Genomic DNA, 16,896 nt, shown 5'->3' with positions numbered 1-16,896 from the left:
AGGGAGTGCCGCACTGTCAGAGGGTCAGTACTGAGGGAGCGCTGCACTGTCAGAGGGTCAGTACTGAGGGAGTGCCGCACTGTCAGAGGGTCAGTACTGAGGGAGCGCTGCACAGTCAGAGGGTCAGTACAGAGGGAGCGCCGCACTGTCAGAGGGTCAGTACTGAGGGGGTGCCGCACTGTCAGAGGGTCAGTACTGAGGGAGTGCTGCACTGTCAGAGGGTCAGTACAGAGGGAGCGCCGCACTGTCAGAGGGTCAGTACTGAGGGAGTGCCGCACTGTCAGAGGGTCAGTACTGAGGGAGTGCCGCACTGTCAGAGGGTCAGTACTGAGAGAGTGCCGCACTGTCAGAGTGTCAGTACAGAGGGAGCGCTGCACTGTCAGAGGGTCAGTACTGAGGGAGTGCCGCACTGTCAGAGGGTCAGTACTGAGGGAGTGCTGCGCTGTCAGAGGGTCAGTACTGAGGGAGTGCTGCACTGTCAGAGGGTCAGTACTGGGGGAGTGCCACACTGTCAGAGGGTCAGTACTGAGGGAGTGCTGCGCTGTCAGAGGGTCAGTACTGAGGGAGTGCTGCACTGTCAGAGGGTCAGTACTGAGGGAGTGCTGCACTGTCAGAGGGTCAGTACTGAGGGAATGCTGCACTGTCAGAGGGTCAGTACTGAGGGAATGCTGCACTGTCAGAGGGTCAGTACTGAGGGAGTGCCGCACTGTCAGAGGGTCAGTACTGAGGGAGTGCTGCACTGTCAGAGGGTCAGTACTGAGGGAGTGCCGCACTGTCTGAGGGTCAGTACTGAGGGAGCGCTGCGCTGTCAGAGGATCAGTACTGAGGGAGTGCTGCACTGTCGGAGGGTCAGTACTGAGGGAGTGCCGCACTGTAAGAGGGTCAGTACTGAGGGAGTGCTGCACTGTCAGAGGGTCAGTACTGAGGGAGTGCTGCACTGTCAGAGGGTCAGTACTGAGGGAGTGCTGCACTGTCAGAGGGTCAGTACTGAGGGAGTGCTGCACTGTCAGAGGGTCAGTACTGAGGGAGTGCTGCACTGTCAGAGGGTCAGTACTGAGGGAGTGCCGCACTGTCAGAGGGTCAGTACTGAGGGAGTGCTGCACTGTCAGAGGGTCAGTACTGAGGGAGTGCCGCACTGTCTGAGGGTCAGTACTGAGGGAGTGCTGCACTGTCAGAGGGTCAGTACTGAGGGAGTGCTGCACTGTCAGAGGGTCAGTACTGAGGGAGTGCTGCACTGTCAGAGGGTCAGTACTGAGGGAGTGCTGCACTGTCAGAGGGTCAGTACTGAGGGAGTGCCGCACTGTCAGAGGGTCAGTACTGAGGGAGTGCCGCACTGTCAGAGGGTCAGTACTGAGGGAGTGCTGCACTGTCAGAGGGTCAGTACTGAGGGAGTGCCGCACTGTCTGAGGGTCAGTACTGAGGGAGTGCTGCACTGTCAGAGGGTCAGTACTGAGGGAGTGCTGCACTGTCAGAGGGTCAGTACTGAGGGAGTGCTGCACTGTCAGAGGGTCAGTACTGAGGGAGTGCTGCACTGTCAGAGGGTCAGTACTGAGGGAGTGCTGCACTGTCAGAGGGTCAGTACTGAGGGAGTGCCGCACTGTCAGAGGGTCAGTACTGAGGGAGTGCTGCACTGTCAGAGTGTCAGTACTGAGGGAGTGCCGCACTGTCAGAGGGTCAGTACTGAGGGAGTGCCGCACTGTCAGAGGGTCAGTACTGAGGGAGTGCTGCACTGTCAGAGGGTCAGTACTGAGGGAGTGCTGCACTGTCAGAGGGTCAGTACTGAGGGAGTGCCGCACTGTCAGAGGGTCAGTACTGAGGGAGTGCCGCACTGTCAGAGGGTCAGTACTGAGGGAGTGCTGCACTGTCAGAGGGTCAGTACTGAGGGAGTGCCGCACTGTCTGAGGGTCAGTACTGAGGGAGTGCTGCACTGTCAGAGGGTCAGTACTGAGGGAGTGCTGCACTGTCAGAGGGTCAGTACTGAGGGAGTGCTGCACTGTCAGAGGGTCAGTACTGAGGGAGTGCTGCACTGTCAGAGGGTCAGTACTGAGGGAGTGCTGCACTGTCAGAGGGTCAGTACTGAGGGAGTGCCGCACTGTCAGAGGGTCAGTACTGAGGGAGTGCTGCACTGTCAGAGGGTCAGTACTGAGGGAGTGCCGCACTGTCAGAGGGTCAGTACTGAGGGAGTGCCGCACTGTCAGAGGGTCAGTACTGAGGGAGTACTGCACTGTCAGAGGGTCAGTACTGAGGGAGTGCCGCACTGTCAGAGGGTCAGTACTGAGGGAGTGCCGCACTGTCAGAGGGTCAGTACTGAGGGAGTACTGCACTGTCAGAGGGTCAGTACTGAGGGAGTACTGCACTGTCAGAGGGTCAGTACTGAGGGAGTGCCGCACTGTCAGAGGGTCAGTACTGAGGGAGTGCCGCACTGTCACAGGGTCAGTACTGAGGGAGTGCTGCATTGTCAGAGGGTCAGTACTGAGGGAGTGCCGCACTGTCAGAGGGTCAGTACTGAGGGAGCGCTGCACTGTCACAGGGTCAGTACTGAGGGAGTGCCGCACTGTCAGAGGTGTCTTCTGTCAGATTAGAATTTGAACAATCTAAGAATGGATGTAAAAGACCACAAGGGGACTATTGTATGGTCGGGGGGAAGTGGTTATGTGGATTGGCCGTGCTAAATTGCCTCTTGGTGTCCAAAGGCTAGGTTAGGTTGCTGGGATGGGCCTCAGTTGCTGGGCTCTGTCGGAGGAGCGAAGCACACACGGTGGGCCGAATGGCCTCCTTCTGCCCTGTAGGGGTTCTGCGATTCTGCCGAAGAACAGGTGGAGCGCCCCCTGGTGTCCCGGGACCAATATTCATCCCGGAGCCGACATCAGTAAAATAGATACTCGGGGTCACTCTCACGTTGGCGATTGTGGGATCTCGCTGTGCGCCAAAGGCCCGACGTGTTTGGTAAGTTACAACAGCGATGGACGATTCTGGAGCGCGTTCATTGGCTGGGAAGTGCTGTGGGAGGTTCTGAGGCAGGGGACGGGGCGGTGTGCATCCAAACCGAGTCGATCTGCATCAGAATTCCACAGACTTGACCGCTTGCCTCCCGACCTGAGCACAGGACAACGGACACCCGGCTGCGTCCGAGCTGACGTCCCCCCTCCCCGAATGAGGTCAGCGCTCCGCCATCTCTTTGTCCCCTCGAGGCTGTTCCGGAATTCTATAAAACCAAGGCCGAACTGTTTGTGTTTCGAGTCCCACCTCACCCCGCCCCTCAAGACGACCTTTGACCCCCCCTCGCCCAACGAGACCCTACCTATCTGCGTCTAAAAATAATCCCCCCCCCCAACGACCTCCACCACATTCCGAGGCAGAGAGTTGCAAGGTCGAACAACCCTCGGGAGACAAAGATTCTCCTCATCCAAAAAGGATGGGACCCCTCTTACTTTTGAAACAGTCCCCCCCCACCCAATTAGTCCTGGACTCCCCCAGAAAAGGGGGAACAACCTTTCTCCAAAGCCCTCCTGATTTTGAACGCCTCGATTATATCTCCCCCTTGGAATACTCCGCGGCGAGGGGAACGATCCCGGCCGCCCTCCGCCCTGCCGGGGCCCGTCGCCCCCGGAAACCATTGTCTTTGGCTGCCGATCACAGAAGTCGCCGTAGAAGCTCTTCCTCGTGATTCATCCGGAACCCCCTTCCCTCGCCACCTTCGGCGACCATCGCTAAAGCAGCGACTCCACTGCCTTTCATTACTGTCGACCATACCAGGCAGTGAAGGCCTCAGGCCTGGCCTACCTCCACCATCTTGTGGATGTGTTTGTTGATGAGCTCGGGATTTGTCTTGGGTTTGACGGCAGACGCCCACTCATCGATCACCGGCGATTTTGGAGCAGCCGGGCTCGAGGGCTGAAAAGCAAACGGAAGAAGAATTAGATTCCAGCCTGTGACTCACTCCCGGGTTTCTGTTATTCTATATATAAACCCCCCCGAACCCCTCGATTAGATTCCAGTCTATAACTCACTCCCAGGTATCGGTTATTCTATATATAAACCACCCCGAACCCCTCGATTAGATTCCAGTCTGTAACTCACTCCCGGGTATCTGTTATTCTATATAGAAACCACCCTGAACCCCTCGATTAGATTCCAGTCTATAACTCACTCCCAGGTATCGGTTATTCTATATATAAACCACCCCGAACCCCTCGATTAGATTCCAGTCTGTAACTCACTCCCGGGTATCTGTTATTCTATATATAAACCACCCTGAACCCCTCGATTAGATTCCAGTCTGTAACTCACTCCCGGGTATCTGTTATTCTATATATAAACCACCCCGAACCCCTCGATTAGATTCCAGTCTGTAACTCACTCCCGGGTATCTGTTATTCTGTATATAAACCACCCCGAACCCCTCGATTAGATTCCAGCCTGTGATTCACTCCCGGGTTTCTGTTATTCTATATATAAACCACCCCGAACTCCTCGATTAGATTCCAGTCTGTAACTCACTCCCGGGCATCTGTTATTCTATATATAAACCACCCCGAACCCCTCGATTAGATTCCAGTCTGTAACTCACTCCCGGGTATCTGTTATTCTATATATAAACCACCCCGAACCCCTCGATTAGATTCCAGTCTGTAACTCACTCCCGGGTATCTGTTATTCTATATATAAACCACCCCGAACCCCTCGATTAGATTCCAGCCTGTAACTCACTCCCGGGTATCGGTTATTCTATATATGAACCACCCCGAACCCCTCGATTAGATTCCAGTCTGTAACTCACTCCCGGGTATCTGTTATTCTATATATAAACCACCCCGAACCCCTCGATTAGATTCCAGTCTGTAACTCACTCCCGGGTATCTGTTATTCTATATATAAACCACCCCGAACCCCTCGATTAGATTCCAGTCTGTAACTCACTCCCGGGTATCTGTTATTCTATATATAAACCACCCCGAACCCCTCGATTAGATTCCAGTCTGTAACTCACTCCCGGGTATCTGTTATTCTATATTTAAACCACCCCGAACCCCTCAATTAGATTCAAGTCTGTAACTCACTCCCGGGTATCTGTTATTCTATATTTAAACCATCCCAAACCCCTCGATTAGATTCCAGTCTGTAACTCACTCCCGGGTATCTGTTATTCTATATTTAAACCATCCCAAACCCCTCGATTAGATTCCAGTCTGTAACTCACTCCCGGGTATCTGTTATTCTATATATAAACCACACCGCACCCCTCGATTAGATTCCAGTCTGTAACTCACTCCCGGGTATCTGTTATTCTATATATAAACCACACCGCACCCCTCGATTAGATTCCAGTCTGTAACTCACTCCCGGGTACCTGTTATTCTATATATAAACCACCCCGAACCCCTCGATTAGATTCCAGTCTGTAACTCACTCCCGGGTATCTGTTATTCAATATATAAACCACCACAAACCCCTCGATTAGATTCCAGTCTGTAACTCACTCCCGGGTATCTGTTATTCTATATATAAACCACCCCGAACCCCTCGATTAGATTCCAGCCTGTGACTCACTCCCGGGTTTCTGTTATTCTATATATAAACCACCCCGAACTCCTCGATTAGATTCCAGTCTGTAACTCACTCCCGGGCATCTGTTATTCTATATATAAACCACCCCGAACCCCTCGATTAGATTCCAGTCTGTAACTCACTCCCGGGTATCTGTTATTCTATATATAAACCACCCCGAACCCCTCGATTAGATTCCAGCCTGTAACTCACTCCCGGGTATCGGTTATTCTATATATGAACCACCCCGAACCCCTCGATTAGATTCCAGTCTGTAACTCACTCCCGGGTATCTGTTATTCTATATATAAACCACCCCGAACCCCTCGATTAGATTCCAGTCTGTAACTCACTCCCGGGTATCTGTTATTCTATATATAAACCACCCCGAACCCCTCGATTAGATTCCAGTCTGTAACTCACTCCCGGGTATCTGTTATTCTATATATAAACCACCCCGAACCCCTCGATTAGATTCCAGTCTGTAACTCACTCCCGGGTATCTGTTATTCTATATATAAACCACCCCGAACCCCTCGATTAGATTCCAGTCTGTAACTCACTCCCGGGTATCTGTTATTCTATATATAAACCACCCCGAACCCCTCGATTAGATTCCAGTCTGTAACTCACTCCCGGGTATCTGTTATTCTATATTTAAACCACCCCGAACCCCTCAATTAGATTCAAGTCTGTAACTCACTCCCGGGTATCTGTTATTCTATATATAAACCACACCGCACCCCTCGATTAGATTCCAGTCTGTAACTCACTCCCGGGTCTCTGTTATTCTATATATAAACCACCACGAACCCCTCGATTAGATTCCAGTCTGTAACTCACTCCCGGGTATCTGTTATTCTACACATAAACCACCCCGAACCCCTCGATTAGATTCCAGTCTGTAACTCACTACCGGGTATCTGTTATTCTATAAATAAACCACCCCGAACCCCTCGATTAGATTCCAGCCTGTAACTCACTCCCGGGTATCTGTTATTCTATATATAAACCACCCCGAACCCCTCGATTAGATTCCAGTCTGTAACTCACTCTCGGGTATCTGTTATTCTATATATAAACCACACCGCACCCCTCGATTAGATTCCAGTCTGTAACTCACTCCCGGGTATCTGTTGTTCTATATATAAACCACCCTGAACCCCTCGATTAGATTCCAGTCTGTAACTCACTCTCGGGTATCTGTTATTCTATATATAAACCACCCCGAACCCCTCGATTAGATTCCAGTCTGTAACTCTCTCCCGGGTATCTGTTATTCTATGTATAAACCACCCCGAACCCCTCGATTAGATTCCAGTCTGTAATTCTCTCCCGGGTCTCTGTTATTCTATATATAAACCATCCCGAACCCCTCGATTAGATTCCAGTCTGTAACTCACTCCCGGGCATCTGTTATTCTGTATATAAACCACCTCGAACCCCTCGATTAGATTCCAGTCTGTAACTCACTCCCGGGTATCTGTTATACTGTATATAAACCACCCCGAACCCCTCGATTAGATTCCAGTCTGTAACTCGCTCCCGTGTATCTGTTATTCTATATATAAACCATCACAAACCCCTCGATTAGATTCCAGTCTGTAACTCACTCCCGGGTATCTGTTATTCTATATATAAACCCCCCGAACCCCTCGATTAGATTCCAGTCTGTAACTCACTCTCGGGTATCTGTTATTCTCTATATAAACCATCCCGAACCCCTCGATTAGATTCCAGTCTGTAACTCACTCCCGGGTATCTGTTATTTTCTATATAAACCACCCCGAACACCTCGATTAGATTCCAGTTTGTCACTCACTCCCGGGTATCTGTTATTCTATATATAAACCACCCCGAACCCCTCGATTAGATTCCAGTCAGTAACTCACTCCCGGGTATCTGTTATTCTATATATAAACCACACCGCACCCCTCGATTAGATTCCAGTCTGTAACTCACTCCCGGGTCTCTGTTATTCTATATATAAACCACCACGAACCCCTCGATTAGATTCCAGTCTGTAACTCACTCCCGGGTATCTGTTATTCTACACATAAACCACCCCGAACCCCTCGATTAGATTCCAGTCTGTAACTCACTACCGGGTATCTGTTATTCTATAAATAAACCACCCCGAACCCCTCGATTAGATTCCAGCCTGTAACTCACTCCCGGGTATCTGTTATTCTATATATAAACCACCCCGAACCCCTCGATTAGATTCCAGTCTGTAACTCACTCCCGGGTATCTGTTATTCTATATATAAACCACCCCGAACCCCTCGATTAGATTCCAGTCTGTAACTCACTCCCGGGTATCTGTTATTCTATATTTAAACCACCCCGAACCCCTCAATTAGATTCAAGTCTGTAACTCACTCCCGGGTATCTGTTATTCTATATTTAAACCATCCCAAACCCCTCGATTAGATTCCAGTCTGTAACTCACTCCCGGGTATCTGTTATTCTATATATAAACCACACCGCACCCCTCGATTAGATTCCAGTCTGTAACTCACTCCCGGGTCTCTGTTATTCTATATATAAACCACCCCGAACCCCTCGATTAGATTCCAGTCTGTAACTCACTCCCGGGTATCTGTTATTCTATATATAAACCACCACGAACCCCTCGATTAGATTCCAGTCTGTAACTCACTCCCGGGTATCTGTTATTCTGTATATAAACCACCCCGAACCCCTCGATTAGATTCCAGCCTGTGACTCACTCCCGGGTATCTGTTATTCTATATATAAACCACCCCGAACCCCTCGATTAGATTCCAGTCTGTAACTCACTCCCGGGCATCTGTTATTCTATATACAAACCACCCCGAACCCCTCGATTAGATTCCAGTCTGTAACTCACTCCCGGGTTTCTGTTATTCTATATATAAACCACCCCGAACTCCTCGATTAGATTCCAGTCTGTAACTCACTCCCGGGCATCTGTTATTCTATATATAAACCACCCCTAACCACTCGATTAGATTCCAGTCTGTAACTCACTCCCGGGTATCTGTTATTCTGTATATAAACCACCCCGAACCCCTCGATTAGATTCCAGTCTGTAACTCTCTCCCGGGTATCGGTTATTCTATATATAAACCACCCCTAACCACTCGATTAGATTCCAGTCTGTAACTCACTCCCGGGTATCTGTTATTCTATATATAAACCACCCCGAACTCCTCGATTAGATTCCAGTCTGTAACTCACTCCCGGGCATCTGTTATTCTATATATAAACCACCCCGAACCCCTCGATTAGATTCCAGCCTGTAACTCACTCCCGGGTATCGGTTATTCTATATATGAACCACCCCGAACCCCTCGATTAGATTCCAGTCTGTAACTCACTCCCGGGTATCTGTTATTCTATATATAAACCACCCCGAACCCCTCGATTAGATTCCAGCCTGTAACTCACTCCCGGGTATCGGTTATTCTATATATGAACTACCCCGAACCCCTCGATTAGATTCCAGTCTGTAACTCACTCCCGGGTATCTGTTATTCTATATATAAACCACCCCGAACCCCTCGATTAGATTCCAGTCTGTAACTCACTCCCGGGTATCTGTTATTCTATATATAAACCACCCCGAACCCCTCGATTAGATTCCAGTCTGTAACTCACTCCCGGGTATCTGTTATTCTATATATAAACCACCCCGAACCCCTCGATTAGATTCCAGTCTGTAACTCACTCCCGGGTATCTGTTATTCTATATTTAAACCACCCCGAACCCCTCAATTAGATTCAAGTCTGTAACTCACTCCCGGGTATCTGTTATTCTATATTTAAACCATCCCAAACCCCTCGATTAGATTCCAGTCAGTAACTCACTCCCGGGTATCTGTTATTCTATATATAAACCACACCGCACCCCTCGATTAGATTCCAGTCTGTAACTCACTCCCGGGTCTCTGTTATTCTATATATAAACCACCACGAACCCCTCGATTAGATTCCAGTCTGTAACTCACTCCCGGGTATCTGTTATTCTACACATAAACCACCCCGAACCCCTCGATTAGATTCCAGTCTGTAACTCGCTCCCGGGTATCTGTCATTCTATATATAAACCATCCCGAACCCCTCGATTAGATTCCAGTCTGTAACTCACTCCCGGGTATCTGTTATTCTATATATAAACCACCCTGAACCCCTCGATTAGATTCCAGTCTGTAACTCACTCCCGTGTATCTGTTATTCTATATATAAACCCCCCGAAACCCTCGATTAAATTCCACTCTGTAACTCACTCCCGGGTATCTGTTATTCTATATATAAACCATCCCGAACCCCTCGATTAGATTCCAGTCTGTAACTCACTCCCGGGCATCTGTTATTCTGTATATAAACCACCTCGAACCCCTCGATTAGATTCCAGTCTGTAACTCACTCCCGGGTATCTGTTATTCTGTATATAAACAACCCCGAACCCCTCGATTAGATTCCAGTCTGTAACTCGCTCCCGTGTATCTGTTATTCTATATATAAACCATCACAAACCCCTCGATTAGATTCCAGTCTGTAACTCACTCCCGGGCATCTGTTATTCTATATATAAACCACCCTGAACCCCTCGATTAGATTCCAGTCTGTAACTCACTCCCGGTTATCTGTTATTCTATATATAAACCCCCCGAACCCCTCGATTAGATTCCAGTCTGTAACTCACTCCCGGGTATCTGTTATTCTGTATATAAACCACCCCGAACCCCTCGATTCGATTCCAGTCTGTAACTCGCTCCCGGGTATCTGTTATTCTATATATAAACCATCCCGAACCCCTCGATTAGATTCCAGTCTGTAACTCACTCCCGGGTATCTGTTATGCTATATATAAACCACCCTGAACCCCTCGATTAGATTCCAGTCTGTAACTCACTCCCGGGTATCTGTTATTCTATATATAAACCCCCCGAAACCCTCGATTATATTCCAGTCTGTAACTCACTCCCGGGTATCTGTTATTCTGTATATAAACCACCTCGAACCCCTCGATTAGATTCCAGTCTGTAACTCACTCCCGGGTATCTGTTATTCTGCATATAAACCACCCCGAACCCCTCGATTAGATTCCAGTCTGTAACTCGCTCCCGGGTATCTGTTATTCTATATATAAACCACACCGAACCCCTCGATTAGATTCCAGTCTGTAACTCACTCCCGGGTGTCTGTTATTCTATATATAAACCATCCCGAACCTCTCGATTAGATTCCAGTCTATAACTCACTCCCAGGTATCTGTTATTCTAGATATAAACCACCCCGACCCCCTCGATTAGATTCCAGCCTGTAACTCACTCCCGGGTATCTGTTATTCTATATATAAACCTCCCCGAACCCTCGATTAGATTCTAGTCTGTAACTCACTCCCGGGTATCTGTTATTCTATATATATACCACCTCCGAGCCCCTCGATTAGATTCCAGTCTGTAACTCACTCCCGGGTATCTGTTATTCTATACACAAACCCCCCCGCACCCCTCGATTAGATTCCAGTCTGTAACTCACTCCCGGGTATCTGTTATTCTATATACAAACCCCCCCGCACCCCTCGATTAGATTCCAGTCTGTAACTAACTCCCGGGTATCTGTTATTCTATATATAAACCACTCCAAAACCCTCGATTAGATTCCAGTCTGTAACTCACTCCTGGGTATCTGTTATTCTCTATATAAACCACTCCGAACCCCTCGATTAGATTCCAGTCTGTAACTCACTCCCGGGTATCTGAAGTACTGACAGTGCGGCACTCCCTCAGTACTGACCCTCTGACAGTGCAGTGCTCCCTCAGTCCTGACCCTCTGACAGTGCGGCACTCCCTCAGTACTGACCCTCTGACAGTGCAGCACACCCTCAGTACTGACCCTCTGACAGTGTGGCGCTCCCTCAGTACTGACCCTCTGACAGTGCAGCGCTCCCTCGGTACTGACCTTCTGACAGTGCACATCTCGCTCAGTACTGACTCTCTGACAGTGCAGCACTCCCTCAGTACTGACCCTCTGACAGTGCAGCACTCCCTCAGTATTGACCCTCTGACAGTGCGGCACTCCCTCAGTACTGACCCTTTGACAGTGCAGCGCTCCCTCAGTACTGACCCTCTGACAGTGCGGCACTCCCTCAGTACTGACGCTGTGACAGTACGGCACTCCCTCAGTACTTACCCTCTGACAGTGCAGCACTCCCTCAGTACTGACCCTCTGACAGTGCGGCACTCCCTCAGTACTGACCCTCTGACAGTGCAGCACTCCCTCAGTACTGATCCTCTGACAGTGCGGCACTCCCTCAGTACTGACCCTCTGACAGTGCGGCGCTCCCTCAGTACTGACCCTCTGACAGTGCGGCGCTCCTTAATTACTGACCCTCTGACAGTGCAGCACCAACTCAGAACTGACCCTCTGACAGTGCAGCACTCCCTCAGTACTGACCCTCTGACAGTGCAGCACTCCCTCAGTACTGACCCTCTGACAGCGCAGCAGTCCCTCAGTACTGACCCTCTGACAGTGCAGCAGTCCCTCAGTACTGACCCTCTAACAGTGCAACACTCCCTCTGTACTGACCCTCTGACAGCGCAGTGCTCCCTCAGTACTGACCCTCTGACAGTGCAACACTCCCTCAGTACTGACCCTCTGACAGTGCGGCACTCCCTCAGTGCTGACCCTCTGACAGTGCATCAGTCCCTCAGTACTGACCCTCTGACAGTGCGGCACTCCCTCAGTGCTGACCCTCTGACAGTGCATCAGTCCCTCAGTACTGACCCTCTGACAGTGCAGCACTCCCTCAGTACTGACCCTCTGACAGTGCAGCACTCCCTCAGTACTGACCCTCTGACAGTGCGGCACTCCCTCAGTACTGACCCTCTGACAGTGCAGCGCGCCCTCAGTACTGACCCTCTGACAGTGCAGCACTCCCTCAGTACTGACCCTCTGACAGTGCAGCACTCCCTCAGTACTGACCCACTGACAGCGCAGCACTCCCTCAGTACTGACCCCCTGACAGTGCAGCACTCCCTCAGTACTGACCCTCTGACAGTGCAGCACTCCCTCAGTACTGACCCTCTGACAGTGCAGCACTCCCTCAGTACTGACCCTCTGACAGCGCAGCTCTCCCTCAGCACTGACCCCCTGACAGTGCAGCACTCCCTCAGTACTGACCCTCTGACAGTGCAGCACTGCCTCAGTACTGACCCTCTGACAGTGCGGCGCTCCCTCTGTACTGACCCTCTGACAGTGCAGCACTCCCTCAGTACTGACCCTCTGACAGTGCGGCGCTCCCTCAGTACTGACCCTCTGACAGTGCAGCACTCCCTCAGTACTGACCCTCTGACAGTGCAGCACTCCCTCAGTACTAACCCTCTGACAGTGCAGCACTCCCTCAGTACTGACCCTCCGACAGTGCGGCGCTCCCTCGCTACTGACCCTCTGACAGTGCAGCAGTCCCTCAGTACTGACCCTCTGACAGTGCGGCACTCCCTCAGTACTGACCCTCTGACAGCGCAGTGCTCCCTCAGTACTGACCCTCTGACAGTGCAACACTCCCTCAGTACTGACCCTCTGACAGTGCGGCACTCCCTCAGTGCTGACCCTCTGACAGTGCATCAGTCCCTCAGTACTGACCCTCTGACAGTGCAGCACTCCCTCAGTACTGACCCTCTGACAGTGCAGCACTCCCTCAGTACTGATTCTCTGACAGTGCAGCACTCCCTCAGTACTGACCCCCTGACAGTGCAGCACTCCCTCAGTACTGACCCTCTGACAGTGCAGCACTCCCTCAGTACTGACCCTCTGACAGTGTGGCACTCCCTCAGTACTGACCCTCTGACAGTGCAGTGCTCCCTCAGTACTGACCCTCTGACAGTGCAGCACTCCCTCAGTACTGCCCCTCTGACAGTGCCGCACACCCTCAGTACTGACCCTCTGACAGTGCAGCACTCCCTCAGTACTGACCCTCTGACAGTGCAGCACTCCCTCAGTACTGACCCTCTGACAGCGCAGCACTCCCTCAGTATTGATCCTCTGACAGCGCAGCACTCCCTCAGTACTGCCCCTCTGACAGCGCAGTGCTCCCTGAGTAGTGGCATCTGCCTGGACTCTGTGTACTCAGTGCTCTGCTGTGAATCGCGAAACTACAGGATCGTCGACACACGTCTCGACTGATCATCCTTACTCACCGCTGATTTCGATGTGCGAGGTTCCCGTGACAGGGACAATTGATAGATCTCATCGTCCGTGTGAAACTGATCCAGAGAGACCTGTAATCGGGATTCACGCAATTTAATTGGATAAGAGCATTCGGATTGTATCTGTAACTCAGAGATGGCTAAGGGGGAAATTGGATCGAAGCCAGCCCCGTAGTGGGTCTCAGCCCGAGCAACGATGAGTCGGAATACAGGAGGGAGATGGAGAATCTCATGGAGTGGTGCAGCGACAACAATCTCTCCCTCAATGTCAGCAAAACTGAAGAGCTGGTCATTGACTTTCGACAGAGAAATATTGTACACACGGGGCCTGCATCAACGGGGCCGAGGTGGCGATGGCTGACAGCTTCAAATTCCGAGGAATTAATTCCTTGAAATCAATGATGATCTCATTTGTACGGTGCTGTAATTGCCCCCGAGTGCCTGCTGGCCTTGCAAACCAGGATTCTTAAAAAACATGGCTACAGCAGTCACGCACACTCTATCCAACGCTTTTAACCCTCAGTGCACCTGGTAGATATGACACAATTGTCTGGATTCTCCGTTTTGGGGGATTATGTCCCCACACCGTCGGGAAAACTGTGGTCTTTTAGGCCAGGAAACGTGGCGACGAAAGGCCACAGATTGCCCCTTTCGCTGGGGGCTCGCAGGGAGCTGGTGTGTGGCTTGCAACTCGAGCTGCTGAGACGCCCCCCCCCCCCCCCCCGCCCCCTCCCATCACTTCCGGGTCAGAGGCCGCGCATGTGAATTTAGGAGGCATGGTTAGTAAGTTTGCAGATGACACCAAGATTGGTGGCACAGTGGATAGTGAAGAAGGTTATCTAGGATTGCAACGGGATCTTGATCAATTAGGCCAGTGGGCCGACGAATGGCAGATGGAGTTTAATTTAGATAAATGTGAGGTGATGCATTTTGGCAGATCGAATCAGGCCAGGACCTACTCAGTTAATGGTATGGCGTTGGGGAGAGTTATAGAACAAAGAGATCTAGGAGTACAGGTTCATAGCTCCTTGAAGGTGGAGTCGCAGGTGGACAGGGTGGTGAAGAATGCATTCGGCATGCTTGGTTTCATTGGTCAGAACATTGAATACAGGAGTCGGGACGTCTTGTTGAAGTTGTACAAGACATTGGTACGGCCACACTTGGAATACTGTGTGCAGTTCTGGTCACCCTATTATAGAAAGGATATTATTAAACTGGAAAGAGTGCAGAAAAGATTTACTAGGATGTTGCCGGGACGTGATGGTTCGAGTTATAAGGAGAGGCTGGATAGACTGGGACTTTTTTCCCTGGAGCGTAGGAGGCTTAGGGGTGATCTTATAGAGGTCTATAAAATAATGAGGGGCATAGATAAGGTAGATAGTCAACATCTTTTCCCAAAGGTAGGGGAGTCTAAAACTAGAGGGCATAGGTTTAAGGTGAGAGGGGAGAGATTCAGAAGGGCCCAGAGGGGCAATTTCTTCACTCAGAGGGTAGTGAGTGTCTGGAATGGGCTGCCAGAGGTAGTAGTAGAGGCGGGTACAATTGTGTCTTTTAAAAAGCATTTAGATAGTTACATGGGTAAGATGGGTATAGAGGGTTATGGGCCAAGTGCGGGCAACTGGGACTAGGTTAATGGTAAAAACTGGGCGGCATGGACTGGTTGGGCCGAAGGGCCTGTTTCCAGGCTGTAAACTTCTATGATTCTATGTGCAGGGCGACGGCCTCCAGCCGCCACGCTCTGTGGCGTACTCAGCCTGGATAGCCGAAATAGTCCCCTGCATCGGCCGCTCGCTCGCACCGGACCACCCGCACACATAGCCCCGAATGAAGATCCCCCCCCCCTGCCCTCCGATCGTCCCTCCCCCCCGCCCGCCCCGCCGCCCGTGGCGGCCCCGGGCTGAGCATCCAGCCCCAGTGTCTCTGAAATGTCTACGTTGAATCCCGGCACCTACCGTCAGCAGGCTGACCAGGTCCATGTTGGGCTCGATGGGCGGGGAGATGGACTGGATCTGGATCAGCTCGTTGAGGATGGAGTAAAGCTGCTGCATTTTGGCCAGGTTGATGCGGTCCTTCTGCAGCCAGTCCGGGAGAGCCAGGTGGACGGCCAGCAGGTCCTTGAGGTGGACGCCCAGGATGGGGAACCGGAAGCCCGAGCTCTCGGCGAAGCACCTGCGGTAGTTGCTGTAGTTACCGCAGGTGGTCACCAGCTCCGTCAGGCTGTCGGAGATCTGCGATTGGGAGAGGGCGGCGGATTGCGGGGCGGGGGGGGGGGGGAGGAGGAGAAAGGAGAAACCAATCAGGTCGCCCGCGTGAGACTCAACATGTGCGGCGCAGCGGAGATTAAACCCCCCACCCCCGTCACCGCCCCCTGCCCACCCCACCCCACCCCCACGCCACCCTCCCATCTCTCAGACACCACCGAGCCTCGTGTAGACGAGACGTCTGGAGCCTCGGCCTTGTCTCAGCTCACATGCTCGTTCCGTTGTTCTGGGCCAGGGTTTAGAGAACCCCAAAGTGTATCATGGAGTTCACCTGACCCACAACTTTTAATAGATTGTGGTATGGGGAGCACACGGCCCACTCTACAGGTGTGGGACAGCAGAAATGGAAAAGTATTTTTTAAAGCAAAACAATGTTTATTCTATGAACTCAAGTTAACCTTTTTAAAACATACAGTGAACATCTTAGCAACCATCAATTCAAATACAACCCCCAAAGAATACAACACTAAGTAACCCTTAATAACTTCCCAAACAACATCCAGAAGACAAAAGAAACACCTTTTAACAGAAGCACATCAGGTTTACATTCACTACTGAGAACATTTATAATTCCGAATTCACCAAATGATCAAGAGATAGTCTTTTCATGGCAGAGAGTTCAACAGTACGCCCACTCTGTCTGGCTTCAGCTCCAACACTGGAAACAAAACTAAAACACACCCTGCAGCAAACAGCCTAAAACGAAAGTAAAAAGCTGACAGACAGCCCAGCTCCACCCACTCTCTGACATGACTGCAGTAATAAACACCCATTTCGTAAAGGTACGCTCACATGACAACGTCTAGACAGGACTATCCCGACGCATTCCTGGCTGGTCACCTATCCGCGCCGACCCCCCCCCCCCCCCCGATCCCTAGCTCTGTTGCCCT

The 16,896-nt window shown here is 51.0% G+C and overlaps 1 protein-coding gene across 2 annotated transcripts in view; it reads right to left on the bottom strand.

Moving 5' to 3' along the window:
* Positions 1–16,896, bottom strand: part of LOC140399947 (RAS guanyl-releasing protein 2) — a 197,946-nt gene that overhangs the window by 35,556 nt on the left and 145,494 nt on the right. For both annotated transcript variants that reach the window (XM_072489435.1, XM_072489434.1), the window contains exons 9-11: positions 15,698–15,973; positions 13,737–13,817; positions 3,784–3,894 (exon numbers count right to left, since the gene is read on the bottom strand). In XM_072489435.1, coding sequence (XP_072345536.1) covers positions 3,784–3,894; positions 13,737–13,817; positions 15,698–15,973 — 468 coding nt within the window. The remainder of the gene's footprint in view (positions 1–3,783; positions 3,895–13,736; positions 13,818–15,697; positions 15,974–16,896) is intronic.

Source organism: Scyliorhinus torazame, chromosome 24 (genome assembly GCF_047496885.1).
Source record: "Scyliorhinus torazame isolate Kashiwa2021f chromosome 24, sScyTor2.1, whole genome shotgun sequence".
Taxonomy (NCBI): domain Eukaryota; kingdom Metazoa; phylum Chordata; class Chondrichthyes; order Carcharhiniformes; family Scyliorhinidae; genus Scyliorhinus; species Scyliorhinus torazame.
This window is presented reverse-complemented; position numbering and strand designations above follow the sequence as displayed.